This window comes from Bubalus bubalis, chromosome 17 (genome assembly GCF_019923935.1).
Source record: "Bubalus bubalis isolate 160015118507 breed Murrah chromosome 17, NDDB_SH_1, whole genome shotgun sequence".
Taxonomy (NCBI): Eukaryota; Metazoa; Chordata; class Mammalia; order Artiodactyla; family Bovidae; genus Bubalus; species Bubalus bubalis.
Window position 1 is genome coordinate 37,930,260 of NC_059173.1, and position 27,485 is coordinate 37,957,744.

Genomic DNA, 27,485 nt, shown 5'->3' on the forward strand with positions numbered 1-27,485 from the left:
TTGGTATTTCACTTAATTTCTTTTGCTTTGTTTTCCTCAGGCTTTAAGTGAGATAGCTTAGAGTAAATGATTCTCCTGAAGTTCTTTCACTAATAAAATTCTGTGAGTAGCTCACATAATGTTTGTATTCTAATCTGTTGCTTATCTTTTTTGCTTATTGGTGGCTACCATTTGGGGCATTTTCTCTAATTGTCAGCATAATGATTAAGAGGCTTCAATCATCTACTAAGTTGTGTGACTAAGTTGTGTAAATTACTTAACCTTTTTTTCACTTCAATATTTTTTTCTCTAAAATTATGATAAGAGTATTCGCCTCAAAGGTGTGTTGTAAGCAGTTAGGGGGATAATGCATATTAAGCATTTAGCAGTATTTCGTAAAATTTGCTGTCGCTAGTTGCTATTTTCTTCTGTTTTTAATAATTGGATGTATGCTGCTGCTGCTGCTAAGTCGCTTCAGTCATGCCCGACTCTGTGCGACCTCACAGACAGCAGCCCACCGGCCTCCCCCGTTCCTGGGATTCTCCAGGCAAGAACGCTGGAGTGGGTTGCCATTTCCTTCTCCAATGCATGAAAGTGAAAATTGAAAGTGAAGTCTCTCAGTGATGTATGCTGCTGCTGCTGCTGCTGCTAAGTCGCTTCAGTCGTGTCCGACTCTGTGCGACCCCATAGACAGCCTCCTACCAGGCTCTTCTGTCTCTGGGATTCTCCAGGCAAGAACACTGGAGTGGGTTGCCATTTCCTTCTCCAATGCATAAAAGTGAAAAGTGAAAGGGAAGTCACTCAGTCGTGTCTGACCCTCAGCGACCCCATGGACTGCAGCCCCCCAGGCTCCTCCGTCCATGGGATTTTCCAGGCAAGAGTACTGGAGTGGGGTGCCATTGCCTTCTCCTCAATGATGTATATTTGACCTCAAATAGAACAAAAAGTATAGCAGCACAGCTTATGATCCCTTAAGTTTTCTGTTAGTGTTAAAATGTATTTATCTTTGAAACTGAATTTAATCTTCTACAGTTTTTTGTACAAGAAAATAAGAAATTTTTGACAGTTGAACTTCAAATTCAAAATTACCTTCCTTAGTGATGATGACTTCATAAAGAATTTTGGATTCAGCCAGCAACATAGTAAAAAGATCATACATCATGACCAAGTGGCTTTCTCCTAGGGATGCAAGGATTTTTCAGTATTTGCAAATCAATTTGTGTGATACACCATATTAACAAATTGAAAGATAAAAACTATATAATTATCTCAGTAGATGCAGAGAAAGCCTTTGACAAAATTCAACACCGATTTCTGATAAAAACTGTCCAGAAAGCAGGCATAGAAGAAACATACTTCAACATAAAAGCCATATATGGCAAAACCACAGCAAACATTACCCTCAATGGCAAAAAATTGAAAGTATTTCCTCTAAAATCAGGAACAAAACAAGGGTACCCACTCTCACCACTACTATTCAACATAGTTTTGGAAGTCCTAGCTGTAGCAATCAGAGAAGAAAAAGCAGTAAAAGGAATCCAGATTGGAAAAGAAGTAAAACTCTCACTGTTTGAAGATGACATGATCCTCTACATAGAAAACCCTAAAGAAGCCACCAAAAAATTACTGCTGCTAAGTCGCTTCAGTCGTGTCCGACTCTGTGCGACCCCATAGATGGCAGCCCACCAGGCTCCCCCGTCCCTGGGATTCTCCAGGCAAGAACACTGGAGTGGGTTGCCATTTCCTTCTCCAATGCATGAAAGTGAAAAGTGAAAGGGAAGTCGCTGAGTTGTATCTGACTCTTGGTGACCCCATGGACTGCAGCCTACCAGGGTCCTCCGTCCATGGGATTTTTCAGGCAAGAGTACTGGAGTGGGTGCCATTGCCTTCTCCCCCCCACCAAAAAAAATTACTAGAGCTCATCAATAAATATAGTAAAGTTGCAGGATATAAAATTAATACACAGAATTCCTTTGCATTCCTATACACTGACAATGAGAAAACAGAAAGAGAAAGTAAGGAAACAACCCCATTCACCATTGCAACAAAAAGAATAAAATGCTTAGGAATCAGTGTACCTAAAGAAACAAAAGACATGTATATAGAAAACCATAATAAAGACCTGTATATAGAAAACACTGATGAAAGAAATCAAAGATGACACAAATAGATGGACAGATATACTATGTTCATGGATTGGGAGAATCTATATAGTGAAAATGAATATATTACCCAAAGCAATCTATAGATTCAGCTCAATCCCTATGAAGCTACCAATGCTATATTTCACAGAACTAGAGCAAATAATTTCACAATTTGTATGAAGACACAAAAAAACCTTGAATAGCCAAAGCAATCTTGAGAAAGAAGTATGGAACTGGAGGAATCAACCTGCTTGACTTCAGACTATACTACAAAGCTACAGTTATCAAGACAGTATGGTACTGGCACAAAGACAGAAATATAGATCAATGGAACAAAATAGAAAGTCCAGAGATAAATCCACGCACCTATGGGCACCTTATCTTTGACAAGGTAGGCAAAGATATACAATGGAGAAAAGACAATCTCTTTAACAAATGGCGCTGGGAAAACTGGTCAACCACCTATAAAAGAATGAAACTAGAACACTTTCTAACACCATACACAAAAATAAACTCAAAATGGGTTAAAGATCTAAATGTAAGACCAGAAACTAAAACTCTTAGAGGAAAACATAAGTAGAACATTCTCTGGCATAAATCACAGTAAGATCCTCTATGCCCCACCTCCCAGAGTAATGGAAATGAAAATTAAAGGGACCTAATTAAAAGCTTTTGCACAATGAAGGAAATTATGAGCAAGGTGAAAAGACAGTCTTCAGAATGGGAGAAAATAATAGCAAATTAAGTAACTGACAAAGAATTAATCTCAAAAATATACAAGCAGCTCATGCAGCTCAATACCAGAAAAATAAACAACCCAATAAAAAATGGGCCAAAGAACTAAACCTGACATTTCTCCAAAGAAGACATAAAGATGGCTAACAAACATATGAAAAGATGCTCATCATCACTCATTATCAGAGAAATGCAAATCAAAACCACAATGAGGTACCATCTCACACCAGTCAGAATGACTGCCATCAAAACGTCTACAAACAATAAATGCTGAAGTGAGTGTGCAGAAAAGGGAACCTTCTTACACTGTTGGTGGGAATGCAAACTAGTACAGCTACAATGGAGAACAGTGTGGAGATTTCTTAAAAATATTGAAATAGAACTGCCATACGACCCAGCAATCCCACTGCTAGGCATATACACTGAGGAAGCCAGAATTGAAAGAGACACATGTACCCCAATATTCATTGCAGCACTATTTACAATAGCTAGGACATGGAGGCAACCTAGATGTCCATTGGCAGAAGAATGGATAAAGATGTTGTTGTACATATACACAATGGATTATTCCTTAGCTATGAAAAAGAATGCATTTGAGTCAGTTCTAATGAGGTGAATGACACTGGAGCCTATTATACAGAGTGAAGAAGTCAGAAAGAGAAACACCAATATAGTATATTAACACATATGTATGGAATTCAGAAAGATGGTAACAACGACGCTGTATGCAAGACAGCATAAGAGACACAGATGTAAAGAATAGATTTGGAATATGTGAGAAAGGGCGAGAGTGAGACAATTGGATAGAATAACATTGAAACATGTATGTTACATATGTAAAATAGATGACCAGTGCAAGTTTGATGCATGAAGCAGGGCACTCAAAGCTGGTGCTCTGGGACAACCCAGAGGAAAGGGGTAGGGAGAGAGGTGGGAGGGGGTTCAGGATGGGGAGATACATGTATATCCATGGCTGATTCATGTTGATTTATGACAAAAACCACCACAGTAATGTAAAGTAATTAGCCTTCAATTTAAATAAATATATTAATTTTTTTTAAGTCATGCAAAAAATAGAATTTTGGAATCAGGTAACATGTCAGTTCAGCTAGTGGCATTGCATTTTTAGGTCAGGCATCCAGATATAATTCCTTAGCATGTACTGTACAAAATCACATGTACTTTTCATTACACAGAACTTTTCATTACTACTGTGACCTGTAAGTAATAATTGAATTATTCTAACCCAGATTTTCTTCTCAGTGCTAACTTCCTAGGTTTGATTTTCAAATTGGTTTGATTTTTGTTTTTGTTTTCTTCCTTTTGCTTTTGGAGGAAAAAAGCACTCGTTCTTATCCATTGAGTTTTCTGTAGCCTACCTCTAGGTAGTGGTGGAATGAGCCTTCACTGGGTCATTAAGTGAAGGCTTAATGGTTATGGCTTAAAGGTTAAGGCTATAGGCCATATTTTCACATTTTCAACAAAGTATTTATTGTCTGTTTGCTTGTACATCAGATTTTTAAAACAAGTTAATCTTTCTGTTATTAGTAGCAGCATATTGTATTCTCATATCATGAAATGATCGTAGTCTTGTTCCAGCACTGATATTCAAGTCATCTTTTTAGAGTCAGCTCTGTGGAGATCAGTAATCATTTCTCCAAATTATCTAACTACTTTCCTTTAGTTAAAGCCAGATAATTAGAAGGCAGTATATATATGCATTAAGTATATTGCTTACTTCAAAAAATGGCTTCACTGGATTACTATTTTATGTTATGCTATTGACTTTTATGGAGAGTTGCTGTAAGAACAATAACAGTAATACAGAGTTTGCGTGATAATGATTAAAAATACTAATATTGGAAACACTCAGATAATGTCATTCATTGATTACATGATTCCCATTCCTTTTTTTTGAGAATTATCATAGAGTCATAAAAAGAATAGCCCTGAGATCTTGCTTCTTGTCAGAGAGCCGTGCTGATCTAGTACAAGACTGTTTTGTCTTCAGTGCCTAGCACCATGTTTGATACATAGTAAAAGTATGGATGGATGTAAAGTATGGATACATAGTAAAAGTATGGCAGATGATTAAGATGTTTAACTATCATGTTTAGTCACAGATACTGTATACTGATATGCAGTTTTTAGAATACAAAATGGCTTTAATTTTTGAAGCATAAATAACACCCAATAAAAATAAGCATGCAAGAGGAACTAATTTAATGAAAAGCAGATTTTTGGTTTTTTTCTCTTTTTTTATGTGTGTATTTTCTCTTTTTTTAGACATAATCATGTGACTGGATTTATAAAGATGCTGAACAGTTGTTTTCTTTTCATGCAGGGGCCTGAATTAATGAACAAGTATGTTGGTGAATCTGAAAGAGCAGTTAGAGAGGTAAGATTATGCCTTAAAGTGGAACTCTGCATAGGAGAACCACACTTCTGTCCTCTAGTTTCCATTTTGTATGGGGTTTCAGATTTAGAATTTCCAAATCTAAATTCTAGTGGTATATTTTTTTCTTCAGGCAAATATTATTTTTAAATGTAATTTTGGTTATCTACAATACATAGTCTTTGTTTTTAAACATCATAATATTTCTAGCCTCTAGTTTTAGCAAATATATTTTTTTAACAACTGTCAGCATCTCATTAAAAAAAAAAAGGATATGTTTATACTTAACAACTAACACATGATGTTAAAATGAGATTTAAATCCTTTAAACCAGGTAGTCCTTTAAATCGGAGAAGTTATTAGTATATGAAAATTTCAGTGTACTCTCCTTATTTTATTTACTTTACCTTTGACCAGTGATTTAGAAAATGTATCCCCCTTCTCTCTTAAATTTTAAAGTTAGTGATTGGCCTACTGATTACTTCATATTGCTGAAGCTGCACAATTAGGAAATTCATGCAAAATCAAGGCACTGAAGTGGGGTAAACTATAGCAGTTTGGCCATAAGTTTTGGCTCTCCTAAACAAAGGCTGGCCTGCCTCACATGGGCATCATGTATCTTCCCAGATGCTGTTCAAGGACAAAAGTACATAAATAGCAGTGGAATGGATTGTCTCCATTTATGAAATATGTGGGTACCAACCAAGAGTATTAGAGATTGGAATGCTTTGTTTTGCATCTGAGAAAAAGTTTTAAGTTTTTGTTTCTTTTTTCTCTTTGAAATATAGATGATGGTGACCATATAAAATATTAACTGATAATGATAGCATCCTTCTTGATTTAAAATATGAAAAAGGTGATTCTTATTAATACTGTTTTGGTAATTATTGTGTATTTTTATGGTCATCATAATTGTGACCAGAAAATGAGGACCTGGTCACACAAATTTGTGCCAGTTAACACAAATTTGAATTTCTTTCTGCCTGTACTGACTTTTTCTAGCCCATTTCTGCATATTGCCCCATGGCTGTCCAGCCAGTCTTTGATTTTGATAGCCTGATTGACTTCTGGTCTATCCAATCTATTCTCTTCCAAGTGTTAACTATGTTTTTCCATATAGTCTTCAGAGAAATGAGCAAGGAATATGACTTTTAGGTTTATGGGTATTTTATATGCTAAACTTTGGCTGATTTTATACATTATTATTTTTCTTTTAAACTTGTATTTATGATAGATAATAATAACTGTCATTTACTGAGCTGTTACCATGTTCCAGGCATTAAACTAAATGTGTTGCCATCTTTTTAAATTCAGTTCTTAAACTTTTGAGGCCGGCATTTATCATAATCTCCATTTTTAGAGATATGGAACTTGAAGTTTAGAGAAGTAAAGTTATCCACTGGAAATCACACAGTTACTAAGTGGCAGAGGCGGGATTTTAACTGAGATTGTCTGATTACTTAAGCCAAATTGTCTCCTACACACCTCTAAGAATATATATCGATGTCTTGTCTGTTTGCAAGTAAGCACCATGATAGAAGGTATTTTACATCCATTATGAAGTGTGAATACATCTGTTGCAGGTTGTATACAAAGTGATTGAGCTGGTTGACTGGTACATAATTGATTTGGTTCTAATAGTTTTCAAACTAAAACTAGCCATGGAGTTTTCTGAAGTTTGCTGTTCTTTAGCTAATGTGGCACTCTTTCCACCAGATCTTCCGGAAGGCAAGAGCAGTGGCTCCTTCCATTATTTTCTTTGATGAACTTGATGCCTTAGCAGTTGAAAGGGGCAGGTAAGAAATAATTAAGACTGCCGCTAATAACTGTATATTAGCAACTACAGTATAGAGGAACTAGCACTTTTTATACAGATTTTATTTATTAATATTATTAATACATTTGGCTTAAAAGAAAACTTTCAATTCACTTTTTTTTTCTTACATCCTTAAAATTATTTCATATTACCACTTTATTACTTCTGAGGTGAGATGGAACAAAAGGTTACAAATAGCTTAAGTTCACCTTGATGCAAGGGAAGAATAAGAAGCCAGAGAAGTTTGCTGAATTAGGGTGATCTGCCACATTTATGTGCCATCAGAGACATCTGTTTTTGGAGCCTAAAAAGGAACAGGATGGGAAACATTATTAAATATGAACCAGATGGTAGGTGGAATATATAGCAGAGTTCTCATAAAATGCCTTTGAAATATACTAGTGTGAGAAACCAGACAAGATACTTGGTAGGAATAACCTGGTTTTGTAGGCATTTTGGCTCAGGAGGAATTGGCATATGTATTAGAGCTGTTAATAATTTGCAGCCTCTAGATATCATTTTCTGTAATCGTCTTCATCATATTGTGAGTCCTTCCTTAGTGACCCATTCAAATAAATTCTATGTAGTTTCCTTTGCCAGAAAAATTTTGGTCAAGTTAGTTGACGCTTTGAAAACAAAGGTAAGGCTGACTACGCAATGTAATGTTAATAGTCCAAATAGAAAATTTGCAGTTGTACTTTAGCTACACTAAGTCTTAATCAGTTTGGTTTTTATAGCCATAAGAATCTCATAGAATGATACTCTGTTTTCAGTTGTTTTTTCCCTGTAATTGTATAATGAGCCAACATTGCCTAGAAAGTTATTGTTTTGTCTAGTTGGAGTGCTATTACCTGAAAACTAAAACAAACAAAATCTCAACACATATGTTTTTGTTCTTTAGCCATTTGAATTGGACATAGTTTCTAGAAATTGGAAAACACATCTGTTGATAGATAGCAAAGTATAAAATTCCCCAAATACTAAACCAGGTTTAGGCATTGTTAAAGAAATAGAAAACATAGGAAAACGGGGAAATTTTTAAATTCCGTAAACTATTCATTTTCTCTATAATTTTAGGCATTGCTTTCATTTTTTTTATTCTCTATGATAACATTCAGATCAAACTCATATGACTAATCCAAAAAAGATAGTGCCTAAGAAAACTTTCTTCTTATCATGATTTAGATTTCCACACGTAAGATGTTTAACAAATTGAGCCATGAATCATAATATATGCTAGTCCATACTATCCAGGATGTTAACTCAATTATTTTGACTGTTTGAGTTTACTCAAATTAGCCATGAAACTGAGGGTTGCAACCTGCACATTGTAAATAGAGTATAGACATACCATTTGCTTAGCTTTAGAAATATTTGTGCTTTCAGAGAGATTTCTAATTATAAAAGTGTCTTATTTCATGCTCACAAAAGTGTCTACTTATAACCATGATTGTCTCCTTTCCTCTGCCCCATTTAAGTGTCTGTGGGACTTCAAAAATAAGTAAGCCTGATATTTACTTCTCATTTTCTGTATGCCCATTTAAATTATGGGTGTTCTGGATAAGATTTTTTTGTCTGATTTCGTTTTGTGAGTTGGAGGAAGTGTTGTAAGATTCCCTTTGTGAAGTGCTTTAATGATCTCTGTAATATTTGGGAAAATTGAAAATGCTGTTGAAGTAGCATAGCTCTTTGGAAGATGGATAATATGGTAGGGAGAAAAGGCACTGAGGTAGGGAAGAGATTTGAATTATCCTGAGCTAATAATAATATTGGGGAACATTCACTTACTGCTTACCATATTCTAGAAACATTTTTAAGTGCTTTACAGATTAAAAAAAATTCACAAATAAGTCCCTGCATTAATGCAAAGCAGGTTATTGTACAGTTGGCTCCAGTACTCTGCCCTGCCTCCCAGCTAGCTTAAAATTTTACCTTTTTCAGGATTATAGTCGGGAAGGGTGAGCACTCTGGGTAGTAAATCATCAGTCAGTTTTGTCTTAGGCAACAGTTCTGTCCCCAGAGGTGAAGACATATAGGATGGTTCCCCATATACTATATTCTCTTGGCCCAGATTCCTCTGACTGAGGGAATGGCCACTAGACTAATCCAGAGATTCCTAGAAAAGCTTTCTCTTTCTTGGATGTTCCAGCTATTCACTGGATCCTGAATCATCCTCAGTAGCTGGCATTAATTGCCTGGTCATTCCAGACTTCAAGCAGAACTAGAAATTTGAAACTAGAAACATATCTCTGAAGGTTGGAGTCACTGACTGCAGAGGCCCATCTTGTTTATTTAACTTACAAATAGCATCACTCCCTTTGGATTTCACTCACTGTGTTATGGCCTTTTGTTTATATTAACCTTTAATGATCACCACAACCCCAGGAGGAGTAGGTCCTATTTTCATCTCCAATTTACAGGTGAGAAAACTTAGGCATCTAGATCCATAACTGCTTTATTCAACATCATATATCACAAGTAGCAGAGCTGAAATTTGAATTTAAGTATTTTCATTCCAGAGCAGATACTCTGAGCCACTTTTTTTATTTGACTATCACACCACAGATCTCAGGATTGCATGTCTAAGTAGTTAATTAACTAACCTTTCAAGATTGTATTTATTGTACGTTCTCTTTGTGAGCCTGTGAGTATAAGACTCCTTTGCAGCATTCATTCATTCACTTGTTAAGTAAATATTTATTGAGCGCTCTTTGTGCAATAGGCTTTGCATGGGGGTAAAACAGATGACAGGACCTAGAGCAATTACCTTAACCTCTTTAAGCTTTAGTTTCATTTGTAAAATGGAGGTAGTAGTAATAAATTCTAGGTGGTTGGAATTAAATACATGTAAAGTGCTTTATGTAGTGCCTGGCATTTAGTAACTGCTTAAAAAACTTGTTTCTCATAATTTCTGCATTGATATTCTTGTAATAATGATCATTTCCATATAAATAGAAATACAGTAATAGAGATAGAAATGAGTCCTACAACAGGATTTAGATTGTAGTGGAAGATATTGAAGCATTTGGGAAATTAGAGTATTCTACAGGTGACAGGCACTATGGCATTTCAGCAATCTAATTTGCTTATAGTTGTAAGACATACCATTATTTTACATACCATTACTGAAGAAAAATGCAGCCCTAAACTGTGAAATGGTATTGAGAAATCAACAACTCCAAGGAATATCCTGATTTCAAAAGTTTTAAATATGGGAAAAGTTTGTATTTTAGAAATAGAAAAAAGACATTATTATTTGGGAGAAAAAGAAGATGATCTATTGTGTTTTATAAAACTTAAGGCTACCATATAAAAATACTTGATATATTGTTTTATGACTAGAGTATTAAAGAGATGGTTAAATATATGGAAAAATGAATAAGTGCTCTGTTAAAAGCTGACTGATATATTCTGTGAAGTATTAGAGTATCTGTGATATTAATAACTGTTTTCTTATATAGCTGTTTCTGCACTTAAAGTCCTGAATTGATTTCCATTTGGAGTGGTCGGGGGAAAAATAAGTTCTGAGCCAGCTTTCATTGAAAATGAAAATTCCAGGCTTAGTAACATTTTGAAAAGAGCTCTGAGTGTTAGAGTAATGGTCAGGAAACGGGGTAGCCTCTTTTGCAGTATTTCCAGATTTCAGGTAACTTCAGTGAATTCATGACACTGAACACTATAGAAGAAATTTTTGTAGGCATCATTCTGTAAATGACACTTTTCAAAGAGAGTTATAAATTTTTAAATGTGATTTTATAGCAGTATTTGGGCTTCCCAGGTGGCTCAGTGGTAAAGAATCCGCCTACCAATGCAGGAGACACAGTAGACGTGAGTTTGATCCCTGGGTTGGGAAGATCCCTAGAGGAGGCAGTGGCAGCCCACTCCAGTATTCTTGTCTGGAAAATTCCATGGACAGAGGAGCCTGGCAGGCTGTAGTCTGTGGGTTCACAAAGAGTCTGACATGACTGAGCATGCCTGCATGCACATGGTGGTATTTAAAATTTCATAAAATCATAAAATTTTGTAGCTGAGAAAGTTCTTAGAAATCATCTAGTACAACCTTTTATTTTTTAGAAGGAATAGAAGCCCCTAGAATTTAAGAGAAGAGACGCATAACTCCTTTGTCACCTAGACAAGGCTAGAGCTCATGTCCTCTAATTTAGTGCTCGTTGGATGATAATACTACTGCCTCTTAGACTCTCAGGATTTGGGATAGAAAAAGTATGTTCATATCAGGGTAAAATTTATCATGTATCTAAATATTTAATGAATATTTTTTATGTAAGAAACTCTAGCAATAACAACTTATTAAATACTTTTAACTATTTTTACTTTGTATATCTCTGTTTCAAGTTGCTAAATTCATTGCATATTTCCTGGTATGCAGTTTTTTTCTAATTTATACTTCATCACCTCATAGTTTTTACATTGTTGAACTTTTAATATTAAACAGAACTGCTGAAAGAAGCAGAGTAAAAGAATAAATGGAACATGTGTAACTGATTTCTTATTATAAGAGTTTTATGAAGTATAGCAGATTTCTATGAATATTTTGTATTTTGCATTTTGTCTAAGCATTGTGGCTGAGTACTATAGTATGGATTAAAGGTAAGACTTTCCCTAGAGAGATGGCCTGATGCCGCATTTTACTAGGAATTGGGACTTATTTCTTGTTGTTCTAGGACATGTTAAGTCTCTTGTAGCTATCTTGGTTTTAAAACGAAAATTTGCTTGCATTTTGCATGCACCAAGAAAATGATCATAAGTAATGCTTGTGTTCAGGGCAGTATATGTCTGGCTATCCTTCCTTGGGTCTTTTTCACACCTAAATATTGACCTTGAGAGTATGGGAGGTAGGTTTTAAGAAACAAATTCAGATGCCTGCCATTTGGGATTCTTTATGACATTTGAAAATTATACTAGAAAAAAATTTTGAAATATAAATTGGATATATCAACTGTTGGTCTATAATTTAAAGATCATATGAAGGGACAATAGGGGATTTTATTTTACTAAAGGAGTTGAAAGGAAATACATATCATTTTTGTGACATTTTTACTATTGAAAAATAAAATCAATGTAATATTAGCATCATGGTGATGAGATTTCTTGAAGATGAGGGTTAGCAATGTTTTCTGAAACAGGCTAGTTTGTACATATATTTTGCTTTTTTTGGCCATACAGTTTCTATTGGAGCTATTCATCTCTTTTGCTACTATGCAAAAGGAGCTACAGAGAATATGTAATCAAATAAAAAACAGTTGGCTGGCCAGATTTAGACTGTGGCTGTAGTTTCCTGACCTGTTTTAAGATGTCATAAAGTCTCTTCAGTACATGGCACTGTGACTTTTGAAGGGGGGTAATTTGGGAAAGGGGCTTGACTCCTGAAGGGAAAAGAAAATTAATCTCTTGGAAAAGTCTAATTTTAGTACTTTCTGTAGCTGAACATTTTTTTCCATTGTTGTGTTGCCTTTATCTCTAGCAGATAATAAAGCTTTAAAATCATTTCATTATGTTAGTGATTACACATTTATTCTTAAACTTGGAGTTGGTTTTGATTTCCTAGGATGTCAGTTTTATGGATTTTGTTTCCTACTGCAGCTTTGAAAGTCAGCCAAGAATATTTCTCAGTCCATAAAACATTTTCACTATGCTATTCTCCAGCTAGTTCTCAATGATCTGTGGAAATAAAGGGCAAAGGCAGCATGGGAAATGAGAATCCATAGAATTCCCTTCACCTCATCTTCAGCATTAATTATAGCTCCCAGTTTCTCTACAGATAACAAATTGGACCAGTATTATATCTTTCTGTTTAGAGGCATTCTACTAGAGGTATCAATACCTTTCTGAATTGCTAATATTTTTATTGAAATGAATGAATTAAATAACTTAGGTGTTCTATGTTACCAACAGAGACTGACAGAATTTTGAAACTAGAAGGACCTGTATACTATCTAATTTAATTCCCTTATTCATATATGCCAATAATTATGACACCCTCAAGGGAACAGTAACATCTTTATCCTCTTACCTCAGGTGTCCAAGACAGTGTCTAACAGAGAAGCACCCAGACATTTAATTTTTGAATAGGAAATGTAGACTTACAGAAACTAGAGTTTAGGTTCAATCAGCTGGTTGTTAGCAGAATCTGATTTCACCATGTGTTAGGGTCATTTATGAACTAATTTTACTTTAAAATTAAACACCAAGACAGTCTTTTGGAGTTTTGTCACTTGCATTATTTTCATAGAAGCATCATCATCTTTATTATAAAGAATTATTTGTAAGCTATGGAATACATTCACTTGTCAAAGAGCTCCAAAAAGAATTAACGAAAAGCTGACTGATATGTTTTTCTCAAAAAATTCGATAGTTTTTGTACACAGTAACTCTAAAAGTGAGTCTGGACTCAGAAAACTTTGTTAGTTGTGCTCAGGGTACAGAAATGATAAATGTTCTTTTCAATGTAGCTGATAGCAACAGTATTTAAATCTAACAGAGGATAGCAACATAGATACTTAACTACAGTGAGAAAACATTTTGAAAGACTATGGACATCCTTGGTATACTAATTAATTTTGTAGAGAGATCACCATGTTACCCTCTGCCAGAAGGCCATTCAGTCACACTTAGTGTAGGGGAATCAAATTGAGTCTTTTCTCATGCATTCAAGTCATTGGGTTCCAAATCCTGTGTGTCTGTAATCACACTTAGAGCATTATAAATGAAGATCCTGAATCAGTATCCACCTACCCCCTACACCCTTCCACTCCCCACCCCGCAAAAAAAGGTTCATTTAGAAGACTCAAAAACACGTGTATACCTATGGCGGATTCATTTTGATATATGACAAAACCAATACATTATTGTTAAGTTAAAAAATAAAGTAAAATTAAAAAAAAAAAAAGAGGATAGAAGTAACAGATGACGAGAACGTCTTTTGATATAGATCTAAGAAACCAAGGATGTGGAGATTTTCTTTTCATTCAGTTTCTTGAGCCAAGCAGTTCTACATCTGAGCAGTCTTACAGTATATTGGTTTTTTCCATTTTAGAAGGTTTGCCATTTTTAAAAAAGTCACTTTTAAATTATAAAAATATCTGAGCAGTACAAAGATCTCCTTATCTGGAAATTTTTGCTATTCAAAACATATTGTGCCTTGAGGACTTTGAGGAGACAAACTCTCACTGCATTTGAACAGCTAGTATATAGTTAAGATTAAAATGTAAAGAAGTCTCATTACCAGTGTCTAGTAATTTCCTTCTAATACATCTTGTATAAACAAAGTATTTCTGAGTAGTTTATTTATTAGGCTCACTGTTTTGGGCATCGTTATGAAGGGCTTAAGAGGAGTAGTTTTTATCTTAATCTTAGCCAAAAGGCCGAAGAGCAGTTGAGTTTTACCTTAGCATTATGTTGGTGGTTTTCATGGAAAAGTTTAAGGAAGTTCAATACTTTCTATCATGTTTTAAGTAAAGCTAAGTAGGAAACTGACAATATGTATTTGCTGACCTGTTTTAACTTCTGAAAATCTTTATTCATACATCATGTTCATGTTTTATTTCAGTAACATTTATGTGCCACACATTCCTTTTTCAGTTTAATTGGTTAAAATAACTTGTAAAAGGTTATACACATTGCCAGCAACCAAGGTACAGTGGTGATAATAGTTATAAGAATTATTATTATAATTATCTATTGATCTTTTCTTTGCACTAATTATTATGCTATATCTTTTAAACATTTTATTTAATTTTGAGAGTGCTATGGGTCTTTATGGAGAAGGCAATGGCACCCCACTCCAGTGCTTTTGCCTAGAAAATCCCATGGACGGAGGAGCCTAGTAGGCTGCAGTACATGGGGTCGCGAAGAGTCGGACACAACTGAGCAACTTCACTTTCACTTTTCACTTTCATGCACTGGAGAAGGAAATGGCAACCCACTCCAGTGTTCTTGCCTGGAGAATCCCAGGGACGGGGAAGCCTGGTGGGCTGCCGTCTATGGGGTTGCACAGAGTCAGACATGACTGAAGCAACTTAGCAGCAGCATGGGTCTTTCCATGTTTGATTGAGACAACTGAGGCTCAGAGAAGTATCTCTTACACAAGATTACACAAAAAGAAAAGTGGTCAAGCTGGCAATTGAACCCAAGCTTACTGAGTATCATCGTGGTTTAGTTGTTAAGTCGTGTCCAACTCTTGCAACTTCATGGACTGTAGCCTGCCAGCCTCCTCTGTCCATGGGATTCTACAGGCAAGAATACTAGGGTGGGCTGCCATTTTCTTCTCCAGGAGATCTTCCCAACCCAGATTTCAAACCTGGGTCTCCTACATTGCAGGCAGATTTTTTACCGACTGAGCTACGAGGGAAGATTCACTGAGTATCATATCTTAGCTCTTTTCCAAATTCAAAGCAATCCTCTGAATAAGTACTGATCAGTGAAGATTTTACTGGAGTGATTTGTAAAACTTTATATTGTATAATCATTTATTATAATCACTGTAAAATTTTAGTTTTCCTTGTCACCGTTTCTAGATCTATGGCACTTAAGAAAATGACACGTTTATAAGCATTTTTTCTGCTTCAGTTTTTAGCTTGTTGTCAGAAAAATGTTTGAACTTACATGTGTTAATTTTCCTTATTTTCCTTTTGTTGGATTATGTTTATAACAGCAGCATAGGGAGGGCCAAGATTGTGAAAAATTCCCTTCAAAAAATTGCTTTTTGTAGAGGGTAAATTGAGTCAAAACTATAGAACTGTAATGAGCAAAACTATACAAATGTAATGTAATACCTATGTTAGCTTGGAATTTTTACTGGGAAATCATGGCAAAATGAAAAAATACATACTTTTATGTCATTCTTTGTGTTAACAGTTTATACAAAGCTGCAGTTATTCAGAGCACATGCAGCTTACACAGCTCTCAGACAGCTGGGGAAGGTAACTCATTATATTAATATATGTCTGTCTGCTTTTATAGGGTATGTTGTTAATCTAAAGTAATTTATTTACTATTAGGTTCAAACTGAATATTGACCATAATATGACAGCATAGATATCCTGTAATGGTCAGCTGGAATATTCAAGGCATTATTGATTTTTGATATTCCTTGATCTTGGATTTTGGTGTCAGACATTAATTTGGGGAAATTCTCAGTCATTATGGCTTCAAATATGTTCTACTCTATCTTCTATTTTAGATACACATATATTACATATTTTGTTGTCCACAGTTGTTGGATATTCTTTTCTGATTTTTTTTTTCACTGTTTTCTTTAGTCCCGTTTTCTCTTTGCTTTTCCATTTTGAATGTTTCTGTTCACTTAAACAGAGATTATTTCCTCAGCCCTGTGTAATCTACCAATGAACCCAAAAAGGGAATTCTTTTTTTTTCTGTTACAGTGTTAAATCTCAGCATTTCTCTTTGAGCCTTAGAATTTCCATTTCTCTGCCTGTGTTGCCCTTTTCTTGCATGTCGTCTACTTTGTCCACTAGAGCCCTTAGCATATTAGTCATAGTTTTAAAAAAATTACTGGTCTGATAATTCTGGCATTCTCGCTGATTCTCTGGTTCTGATGCTAACTCAGTTTCTTCCAGCTATATTAGCCTTTTATTCTGCTTTATAGTTTTTTTCTTGATAGACAAGGTTTACTGGGTAAAAGGAACTGTGGCAAGTACGCCTTTAGTAGTGTAGTAGTAAGTGAGCACACAGTGAGAAGGTGTCAGTTACCAGTCAGAGGAAGAGTTCTCACCTGACCATGCTGGCTTCTTGATCTTGGACTTACCAGCCTCCAGAGTGTGATAAATGCAGTTCTATTGTTTATAAACCACCTGGTCTGTGGTATTTTGTTATAGCAGCCTGAACAGATTAGGGTGCTCGAGTCTCACATTTCTGAGGGATCTAAAAAGAATTGTTAATTTTTCAATTTCTAGAGCTTTTTACTTGTTAGGAGGGAGTTAAGACTTATAAGATTCTTACTTTATACTGGACTGGAAAACAGACTAGTACTGCCCAGATGGGGCTACCATGATAGCTCAGTTGGTAAAGAATCTGCCTGCAATGCAGGAGACCCCGGTTTGATTCCCAGGTCGGGAAGATCCACTGGAGAAGGGATAGGCTACCCACTCCAGTGTTCTGGCCTAGAGAATTCCATGGACTATATAATATATCTATATATTATATAGTCCATGGGGTCGCAAAGAGTCAGATACCACTGAGCGACTTTCACTTTCACTGCCAGTTGTAACTGGTTTTCTATATTGTAGCCACTGTGGTCCTCAGAATTATAAATCTGATCTTTTCATGTCTCTACTTGAAACTTCCTATCCACTTCAGGTTAAAATCCAAGCTCTGTAATTTGGATAATAAGCCTTTGTCACACACCCTGGGTTTATCTTTCTCTGCTGATCTTTTGCATTTTTACATTAATGCTGCTGCTGCTGCTGCTGCTGCTAAGTCACTTCAGTCGTGTCCGACTCTGTGCGACCCCATAGACTGCAGCCCACCAGGCTCCCCCGTCCCTGGGATTCTCCACGCAAGAACACTGGAGTGGGTTGCCATTTCCTTCTCCAATGCATGAAAGGAAAAGTGAAAGTGAAGTGGCTCAGTCATGTCTGACTCTTGGCGACCCCATGGACTGCGGCCTACCAAGCTCCTCCGTCTATGCTGTACTATTCTGAAGTGGTTTCCATTTTCAGTGTTCTCTCTCTTCCCTCTATTTTTTGACTGTCTAGTCCCCACTCATTTTTTTTTTAGGTTGTAGGTTAGAAACCATTTCCTCTGGACAGCTCACCTTGACTCTCCCAAGACCTGATCCTGTGACCTTCCATAGCACCTTGTAGTGTAGTACCACAACTAATTATTAGCAAAGTAGATATAATTATAGGCCTCAGATGTAATCAATTGGCATTCTTAAATATTTATATGCTTGTAGTCATCATGCAGAAGCCCTAGAGCTTTTGCTAGCAATGTTCCTATCTAACATTTGGATAAGTTTTATCATGGAGCATTTTTGGAAGGATAAGTAATCCATTTATTCAAAATGTTCTAAGTTTATTCTTAAGTAGAATCAGGTCAGCAAATTCATACACCTGCCAGTTGTTTACTTGCAAGAATTAGTGCTAACTAAAACAAATCTCACTGGCTTCTCTGATTCTCCTTGCTTGCTCGCAAAGTTTTTTGGCATTGGGAAAGACCATTTAATAAATTGACAGTGTAATTTATATAATAACCTGGAAGAACCGACCATTTAATTTAATTGATAGTAATGATTTATATAACAGCCTCATGTGTTTGATTAGTGTGAATTAGAGGCTGTTCTCCTGTGTGTCAGGTTTTGGAACTTGTAATGCATGCTGAGATCTAAATTCTTCTGTTTAGAGATCCTGATTACTTTATTACTAAATGTATTATGTGATGATTGTATGAACATTAAGATGTACTTGTCATGCTAAGACAAGAGTATGGGGTGTGGTTTTCTACCCTCTTTCCCTCTTCCCCTCCTCTCCCACTCTGAACTGCATCTGATTGAGTTTATACATTTAATACATTTACAGTGTTGTGTCACTCTATAATTGCCCACCCAGATGTTTATTGTGTATTTCTCAATTCTGAACAAGTTTTAGTAAATTCCAGCTAGTGCTAATGAGAATTACTATTTTGAGACTTTGATTGTGTAATATCAGGATTTTTTTCACTATTAAAACCTGTTGGGTTTACTTCTTAAGAATAGATATTCAGTCATTTTTTTGTGATCAAAGGAAATGAGATTAAAGTATAGTTTCTCCAGGAGTAGCTTTGTAATTGACCTAGGACATGAACAAAAGCAACAAAATAAAATGCTTTTTTTTTGCCTGCCTCTCCAGATAAGTGTATTGTGGTGACTCCTTATTTGCTGATAAGTTTAAATATACTCTTAATATTTATGAAAATATCAAGATAGGTCAAAAATACCCCATTTGTTATATGTTTGTAAGGAGTTTTCTGTCTCATGTAAGCTCTGAACTTCATTTGAGAATGAATCTGTATCTTACTCATTTGTTTATTCCCAATTCTTGTCAGTTTAATTGCCATGTAAAATGTAAATATCAATTAAGTAATTATGTATTTGATGAACCTTTAAAAATAATCTTATATCTTACTTTCCAGATCTTTTATATTTGATGCTTTTTAGCATTTCATTCTTAGGGAGAAAATAATCATGGTTGATGATGGAGGAAAAGAAATTATTTCAATCTAGTTAGTTCTTGAATATGATAATTCAACAAGTAATGAATTCTGAAGCATGCATTTTATAATTTGAAAAAGACGTAATGTTTCTTGGTACAGAATATACAGTCTTTTTAAAATAGTAGAGTGTTTGGGGACAGGTAAATAGGTTTTTAAAACTGTGTTTTTAAAAATCAGTTCTTCAGGTGCTGGGAATGTAGCTGATCGTGTCTTGGCTCAGCTCTTGACGGAAATGGATGGCATTGAACAGTTAAAGAATGTGACAGTTTTGGCAGCTACCAATCGTCCAGATAGGATAGACAAGGTAAGGAAAGAAGGCAGTGTGGGCATTGTATAATCAAGAACTGGATCATTTGATTATATTGGGTTCTTTTTTTGTTTTTTTTTTCTGTCAAACTACTTTTTAATCAGTTTGTCATTTAGAGGATACTGAAAGATCTTAAACTAAAGGAAATGAAGAGAACAGAGAAAAAGTTTTGTTTATGTTTTTATTGCTTATGGTTTGGTATTAATGAAATTATTTTATTAACCCTTGAGTTTCTCCTCCCTCATTGTTGCATTAAACTCTCAATATAGTTCCCTATGGTATTGAAGTTCTGAAATTCGTTTTGTGTTTCATCTGATTTGAGAAGTTTTTTTTTAATATTTTCATTCATATTAGGATAAACTTCTAGATACTCACTAACTAGTTAGACTCAAGTTATTTTCAGCAGTTTTCTAGAAGTCCTGACCTAGCAATTGTTCTCAGAGTAAATAGAATCAAAATGATAATGCGTTTTATTTGTCTTAAGAAGTTACTTAGATTATACCATTAAATTAAGCTATATAGGTGCAAAATTAATACTATCTAGCTGATGCGAAGAGCTGACTCATTTGAAAAGACCCTGATGCTGGGAAAGATTGAGGGCAGGAGGAGAAGGGGACAACATGGCATCACCAACTCAATGGACATAAGTCTGGGTGAACTCCAGGAGTTGGTGATGGACAGGGAGGCCTGGTGTGCTGTGGTTCATGGGGTCACAGTCGGAAATGACTGAGCGACTGAACTGAACTGAACTGATTGCTACCACTATTTTTCCCCCAAGTCATGTTTTAACAAACGAGTTCACTTAAATTTTAAGAGCCTAATTTATACTTAATGTATAATTTTTTAACAAAGATCTAAATTGAGAGTAAAAATTTACTCCCAGGGCATCAACCAGTTTCTCAGCTTTTGTTAATGTTATTGCCTCATGTACATGACCTTATAAACTTTTTCCTCCTTGTGCACATATATACTGACTTTCAGTTTTAAATATGGGATTTAAAAAAAAAATAATCTTTTTGAAAATACGAAGGTAGGTTTTATATGGGAAGAAAGCCTTGCTTTCATTCAATTTGATATTTTGCTGTGTTATGAAGTCCCTTGGTTGAATGCAGATGAGAAAGCTTTGAACCTTAATAAATTAAATTGTTCTCTTCCTGATTAAGTGTTTTATAAGAAGCTGGTTGAGTTATGAGCATCTGTAGGATCTGGGTTTGTACCCAGGCGTCTCTCATGTCTGTTATGGCAGAACCAATACGATATTGTAAAGTTTAAAAAAAAAAAAAAAAAGATAGGACTATATCTTAACAAGAATTATAGAAAGTGCTAAAAGAGACCTTAAAGATGACCTAATCCCACCTTTTGGTTTCAGTGAATCTAGAAGAATCATCTTTTTCCTGGTAAATACATATTGTATTTTATGATCTTTGTCTCCTAGTTGCTATGGCTAATGAGCTTGAAATCTTCTTAGATTTCTTTCCCTGTAGTAGCTAATCTAATGGCCCTCTTTGGTATTTTAGTGTTGTGTGTCATTGATGTTAGACACATTTCTTGAAGTAGGATTTGGGGCTTGCTGTAAACTTCTTGGGTTCTTCTAAATCAAGCTATATGTTTGAGCTTGATTAGTGCATGTGTTAAGTTTGTCTTACTGTGTAACAAGTTACCTCAAATTTAACAGCTTCACACAATATTTATTACTGTTTCTCTAGGTAAGTCAAAATCTGGGCATGGCATGATGGGATTGTCTGCTCAGGAACTCAACAAGTTGTTGGCCAACTATGTTCTTGTCCTTAGTTGGTATTCCTCAGCTAATTGTGGCTGAATTCAATTCTTGTGATTGTAGACCTAAGAACTAAATTTCCTTTCTAGCTGTCACCTAGGAACCACTCTCAGCCCCTTGAAACTTGCATGGCCCCTTCCATTGTCCCAAGATAGCAATGGAGAATCTCCATCATATTTTATCCATCTTATGCTTTAAATTTCTGTTGCTAGAAAAAGCCTAGTTAGTGTCTTTTTAAGTTGTACATGATCAAGTTAGGTCCATCAAGGAAAATCTCTTCACCTTCCAGTCAGCTGGTTCAGGACCGTTTTACATTTGGAAAGCCCTTCACAATAGCATCTTGACTGAGCTAGAATTCTTCCTGCCACAGTACTCTTCAGCTTCTTCTCCAGCCCCTATGTGAGTTCTCTTCTGGGCACTAAGAATAACTTCTAACCTTCACTGAGACCAACTTATTTTTGCCATTCATTTGATTGGGTACAAACCTGCTCCTTTGAAATATTCTTTTCTGTGGAGTCTGTCTTCTTCAGATGGAGTATTCCTGTGCTTTGCCTTGTCCAGATCTATCTTTCTTCAATTATACATATAATCTCTCTTAAAGTAGAAATGGATAAATGAATTTAAACTCCTTTATTTAAAGGATACATTTTTTCATGTTCTTTATAAGTGTAACAGTAAGCCTGTTGTTTAATACAATGAAATTGTTGACATCATCTGTTTTGCTAACTTTTTGCTCTATAAGACCTACATTGAACCTCAACCTCTTGTGTTTTTCATTAAGGTGAAATTTATCCTAGTTTTTACCTCCACCTGGTAGAAAAGACCTAAAGAAGTTTTTAAGATAAACCTAGAGATTATAAGTTATTTTGTGTCACTCTAAGGTTTTGGACCTTTATTCTCCTTCATCTTAGAATACGTTAAATACCAATACCCAGAGGTAATGGTAGATGACTTCCATTCTTTTAGGGATACTTTTGTCTGTGGATATCTTTGCTCTCTTGAAGAAAATGCTTAACCACTTTGGGCAGAACTTGTCTCCAAAGGTGGGAGATTGAAGGGAGGGAAGTGGTTCTTTTATACATTTCTTTTTGCATTGTTTTTAATGTGTTTATTGCTTGCTAATAATATTTGCCTTTGGACACAGATGCTCACAGATGCCACTTATGGCAACTCATAAGTGGCAATCTTCAGTATCACAGACTTTGAGAAATTAAAGTTTGGGAAATAACTTGCCAAAATTCTTGTCATGTTTTTGATCTTTTATAAAATATTAACTTAACATCTTGGTTCTAAAATCACCTAATTATTGAAAATGTGTGTTTTAAGTACCAGTATTATTACACACTGGTAATGCCTTTTGACTAACCTTTGCTTCTAGATGCATCAGAGAAGTGCAAACATATACAAACACATATATATGTGTACTTACACGTATGCTTGTTTGTGTGTATGCGTGCATCATATACACACACATATGTATATACTTTGATTAACTTTTTAAAATTTAGAAATACAACTTTTTTACCAAACTAATCTTAAATGAACACATTTAAATTAAGATATTAAGAGTGTTTGTAATTCTATGCTGAAACTTAATTTTCTAGGTCAGAGGGATCTAAAGGCCTTTACTACTCAAATTTTTCAAAATCTGTAGTATCTATTTGTAATAGATGAAATTATATAATTATGACTGGCAGCAAGGCAAAATTGGTAAATGGAAAAAATATTTTGTAATAAAACAATGGCTTCAAGATCATCAAATGATACATGCTGTGCTTTCAAGTACAACTCTGAATTTAGTACATTGAACCATGGTCTAAATGTTCTGCATATGTTCTGTAGTTGTGCAAAAGATAGTACTTTAAATAATCAATGATTTTTGTAAAAATGTTTTAAACATTTTCTATTTCAGCTGGAATTCCATATTCATATTTAGTATGAATTTTTTATTAACTGTACTTCTCTTATTACTCAGATGATATAAGCTATATCAAAGGTGTATTTTCTAGATTTTTTATGAACTATTATATTATTTGTGTATTGTTTAATAGTACTATTGGGGGAAAAAGATTTTAGCACATGTGTGATTAGAACATGGTGTTCAAAATGTGCCCTGAATGTGTTGTTAGAAACAAAACAGTCTTAAGAGATGATTTAACAAAGAACAACTTCCTGTTATGAAATGAATAGACGTAGTTTTCACCACCTGTCTTGTCTGGGAAAAACAGTAGTAGGAAGAGAATAGGCGACAGGAGAATTTAAAGTAAATTTCCTGTGCTGATGTTGAAAGGTAGAGATTTTTTTTTTTGATGTAAATCTGGAAAGAAAAAGGATTGTTCTAATATGAAAGATATGATGCAGTTAATCTAACTTGGGTACATTTAATTAAGGTTTTTGGCCATGTAAATTAGCTTGCATACTTTACAGTCCTGTTGCCTTGTTGACGAACAACCTCTGTATCATGATGACCTTAAGTTAGTATATTGGAATGGAAAGAATTCTTGGACTGTCAGAGAAGTGAAATTGATATCATTCTATGTCCCATATAGTGTGCATTTTTAGTATCTTTTTTGGACAATATTTCAGTTTCATATAGCCTGGGGAAACTAAAGCTGGAGTTTCCTGAGGATTCAGCAAGGGAAGTGAGACACATACCTCAAGAATCACATTATCCTGCTTCCTGCTATGTCATGTTTACATGTTAAGCACATTAGCTGCAGTGTAGCTCTCTAGGCTGAGTGAAGTGATTGCTTGGAGTCTTCAGTGGTATACTGAAGCTACCATAGACCTTTTACCCACTTACCCTCCTCTTTCAGCTTTTAGATGAGTGAAGAGAAGTTGCGTCCTTTAGAGGCCATTTTACATTAAGAATGACAGAATGTGAAGGACAGATGAAGATAAAGGAGATTGTGATGTCAGGCCATTGCATTGTCTTTAGATTGATGATGGCCTGGATTTACACAACATCAGGAAACAGAGCAACAAACAATTATTTTTGATGCCCAAATAATGGTTTAAAGCTCAAACTCTGGGAGTTTATATTGTTCTTTGTTAGACTGTAGCTTACATAGCACCTTTAGAAGAGTATAGTGTTCAATCCATGGTATTTCAAGCATTTGTGTTGGATATTAAGGAAGAAATGATCATGTTTTCTTACCCTAGTGTTAAATAAGGTTCAGAATGGTTTGATTTTATGAATATTTTAAAATATAGCCCCTTTGGCTACTTTTAATACTGATGCTTGGTATGGCTACTTTTAGTACTGATGCTTGGTATATAACAGGCTCTCAATAATGATTACTACTATAATTATTATATCTAGCCTGAAACCTAGTTTTCTTATAATAGTAAATTTGTAGAATTTTAAAAATTATGCTCTAAGCCATCTATGGAAGAGATTGCTCAATTGAGGACATTTTTGTAAGTTATGTAGAGGTCATGAGTGATTCAGTATTCAAAATTATTTTCTAACTTAGTATTTTAACTCATGGAAGTTATAAACTGGAATTAATTTTCCTCCCAGTTTTTCTGAAAGGCAGGTTGATTGGTTAAATATAGCATAATATTTTTATTTCTTAAATACTATAAATTAAAAGTTGACTTTATTGATATCTTTGTAACATGGAAAAATTAGCATGTTTAGAAATGTCAGCAGATAAGAAGCTAAATAGATGAGAAGCTAAATACATGTAGCTTCCAATTTTCAAATGAATTGTATTCCAGAAATACCTTCAGACAGGTTAAAAATACGTTTGTGAACAGTTTTCCTCTCCACCCTTCCTAGTTATAAATTAAAAGTCCTATTCATCTGTTACTGCTATTCTCAGATAAGTCAGAACTAAAAAACAAGCTGCTTGATCTAAGAAACATTAAAAGTTTAAATGAATCATAATTCTTTATTTTCCTGTAAGTATTTACAGGATGCTTTTTGATCTTTGGGCTTCCCTAGCACCTCAGACGGTAAAGCGTCTGTCTGCAATGCAGGTGACCTGGGTTCGATCCCTGGGTTGGGAAGATCCCCTGGAGAAGGAAATGGCAGCCCGCTCCAGTATTCTTGCCTGGAAAATCCCATGGACCGCGGAGCATTGTAGGCTACCATCCATGGGGTCGCAAAGAGTCGGACACGACTGAGTGACTTCCCTTTTCACTTTTTGATCTTTCAGTTCAGTTCAGTTCAGTTTGGTCGCTCAGTCGTGTCCGACTCTTTGCGACCCCATGAATCGCAGCACACCAGGCCTCCCTGTCCATCACCAACTCTGGGAGTTCACTCAGACTCACGTCCATTGAGTCAGCGATGCCATCCAGCCATCTCATCCTCTGTCGTCCCCTTCTCATCCTCTGTCGTCCCCTTCTCCTCCTGCCCCCAATCCCTCCCAGCATCACAGTCTTTTCCAATGAGTCAACTCTTCACATGAGGTGGCCAAAGTACTGGAGTTTCAGCTTCAGCATCATTCCTTCCAAAGAAATCCCAGGGCTGATCTCCTTCAGAATGGACTGGTTGGATCTCCTTGCAGTCCAAGGGACTCTCAAGAGTCTTCTCCAACACCACAGTTCAAAAGCATCAATTCTTCACCGCTCAGCCTTCTTCACAGTCCAGCTCTCACATAATATTTATCAAAATGATATGGAGAGTCTTAGAGTGTTAGAAGGTGAGCCACAGTGTGGTCAGATGTGGGAGGCTTCTTGCAAGGTCATTGGTCAGATGTGGGAGGCTTCTTGCAAGGCTATTTTCCAATTTCAGCTTTACCATCATTTTGTAAGACAGAAGTAGTTTTGTTATTGTTGCTGTTTGTGTGTGGGGTTTTTTGTTTGTTTTTTTAAAGCGTTAAGTGTTTTCAGTATATTTATCATGGCAGCAGTTAACAAGGGTTTCAGCTTCAGGACCAGGCGTACAGAATTTTGTCAGAGGTTGTATGCATATGTGAGTCATGTCTCATTTAGAGATTAAGATAAAGACTGTCCTTCCCAGGGGAAGTCAGCAAACTATGGCCTGTGTGCCAGATCTGTTATCACTTGTTATTCTGCATCTCACGATCTAAGAATGGTTTTTACTTATTTAAATGGTTGACAAAAAAGGTAATTTTTGTGATGTGAAAATGATACGAAATTCAAATTTCAGGCCTCATAATAAAGCTTTACTGGTACAAGGTTACACTATTTTTTTTTTTTTCAGATTTTAAAGCTTTTTATATTATATTGGAATATAACCAGTTAACAGTGTGATAGTTTCAGCTACACAGCAAAAGACTTAGCCATACATGGATATACATACATGTATCCATTCTCCCCCAAATTCCCTTCCCATCCAGGCTGCCACATAGCATTGAGCAGTGTTCTCATGCTATACAGTAGGACCTTGTTGGTTATCCATTTTAAATATAGCAGCTAAGTTACACTAATTTTTGATGTATTGTCTGTGATTTCATTTGCACTACTTAGTAGTTATGGTAGAGACCTATGACTTATAAAGCTTAAATTATCACTTGGAACTTGGCAGAAGAAGTTCACCGACCATTGGTGTATCCTTGTAAGCTTTTAGCAGTTTACTAAAGTCTCTAATGTCCATTGTTCACACAAGAACCACAATTTTTTTTCTAAAGGTTGTTGAAATATATTATTTCATAAATATATATGACCCATAAATATGGGTCAATATCATGCTGAGGTTAAAATAAACCAATAATAGTAGGGAGACTATATTAACTTTTTGTTCTTTAAATTACCTTCAATATCTTCTTGAGCATTTTTTAAATATTTCATCTTTAAAATACGTTTTCTTGGGCTAAATAATTATTTTTCCAACTGAATGACTTACCAAAACCCATAAATATAGAAGCAAAATTTTTATTATATGAAAAATAGTATTCATGACATCTCAGTCTTAAAGTTGTATTGTTTTTTTTGCTTTCTATAATTGTGAGTTGAAAGCCCTTTGTAGTGTTTTCGTTGTTGAGATTTTCAGACTAGATGTTTAAATTTTGAGGAGTTAAGACTCTGTAATCACAGATAGCTGCTTTGTACCTGACTTTTTTTTTTTCATTTGTTTCTGTGTGCCCCAGTGTGCCTGAGGGCTTCCCTGATAAAGTGGGTAAAGTGGATAAGTG

The 27,485-nt window shown here is 35.3% G+C and overlaps 1 protein-coding gene across 10 annotated transcripts in view; it reads left to right on the forward strand.

Annotated features, from left to right (window-relative positions):
* The window catches only part of SPATA5 (spermatogenesis associated 5), a 350,490-nt gene that overhangs the window by 91,631 nt on the left and 231,374 nt on the right, over positions 1 to 27,485 (forward strand). For all 10 annotated transcript variants that reach the window (XM_044930400.2, XM_006078935.4, XM_025268023.3 and 7 more), the window contains 3 exons: positions 5,203 to 5,256; positions 6,970 to 7,049; positions 19,475 to 19,601. In XM_044930400.2, coding sequence (XP_044786335.2) covers positions 5,203 to 5,256; positions 6,970 to 7,049; positions 19,475 to 19,601 — 261 coding nt within the window. The remainder of the gene's footprint in view (positions 1 to 5,202; positions 5,257 to 6,969; positions 7,050 to 19,474; positions 19,602 to 27,485) is intronic.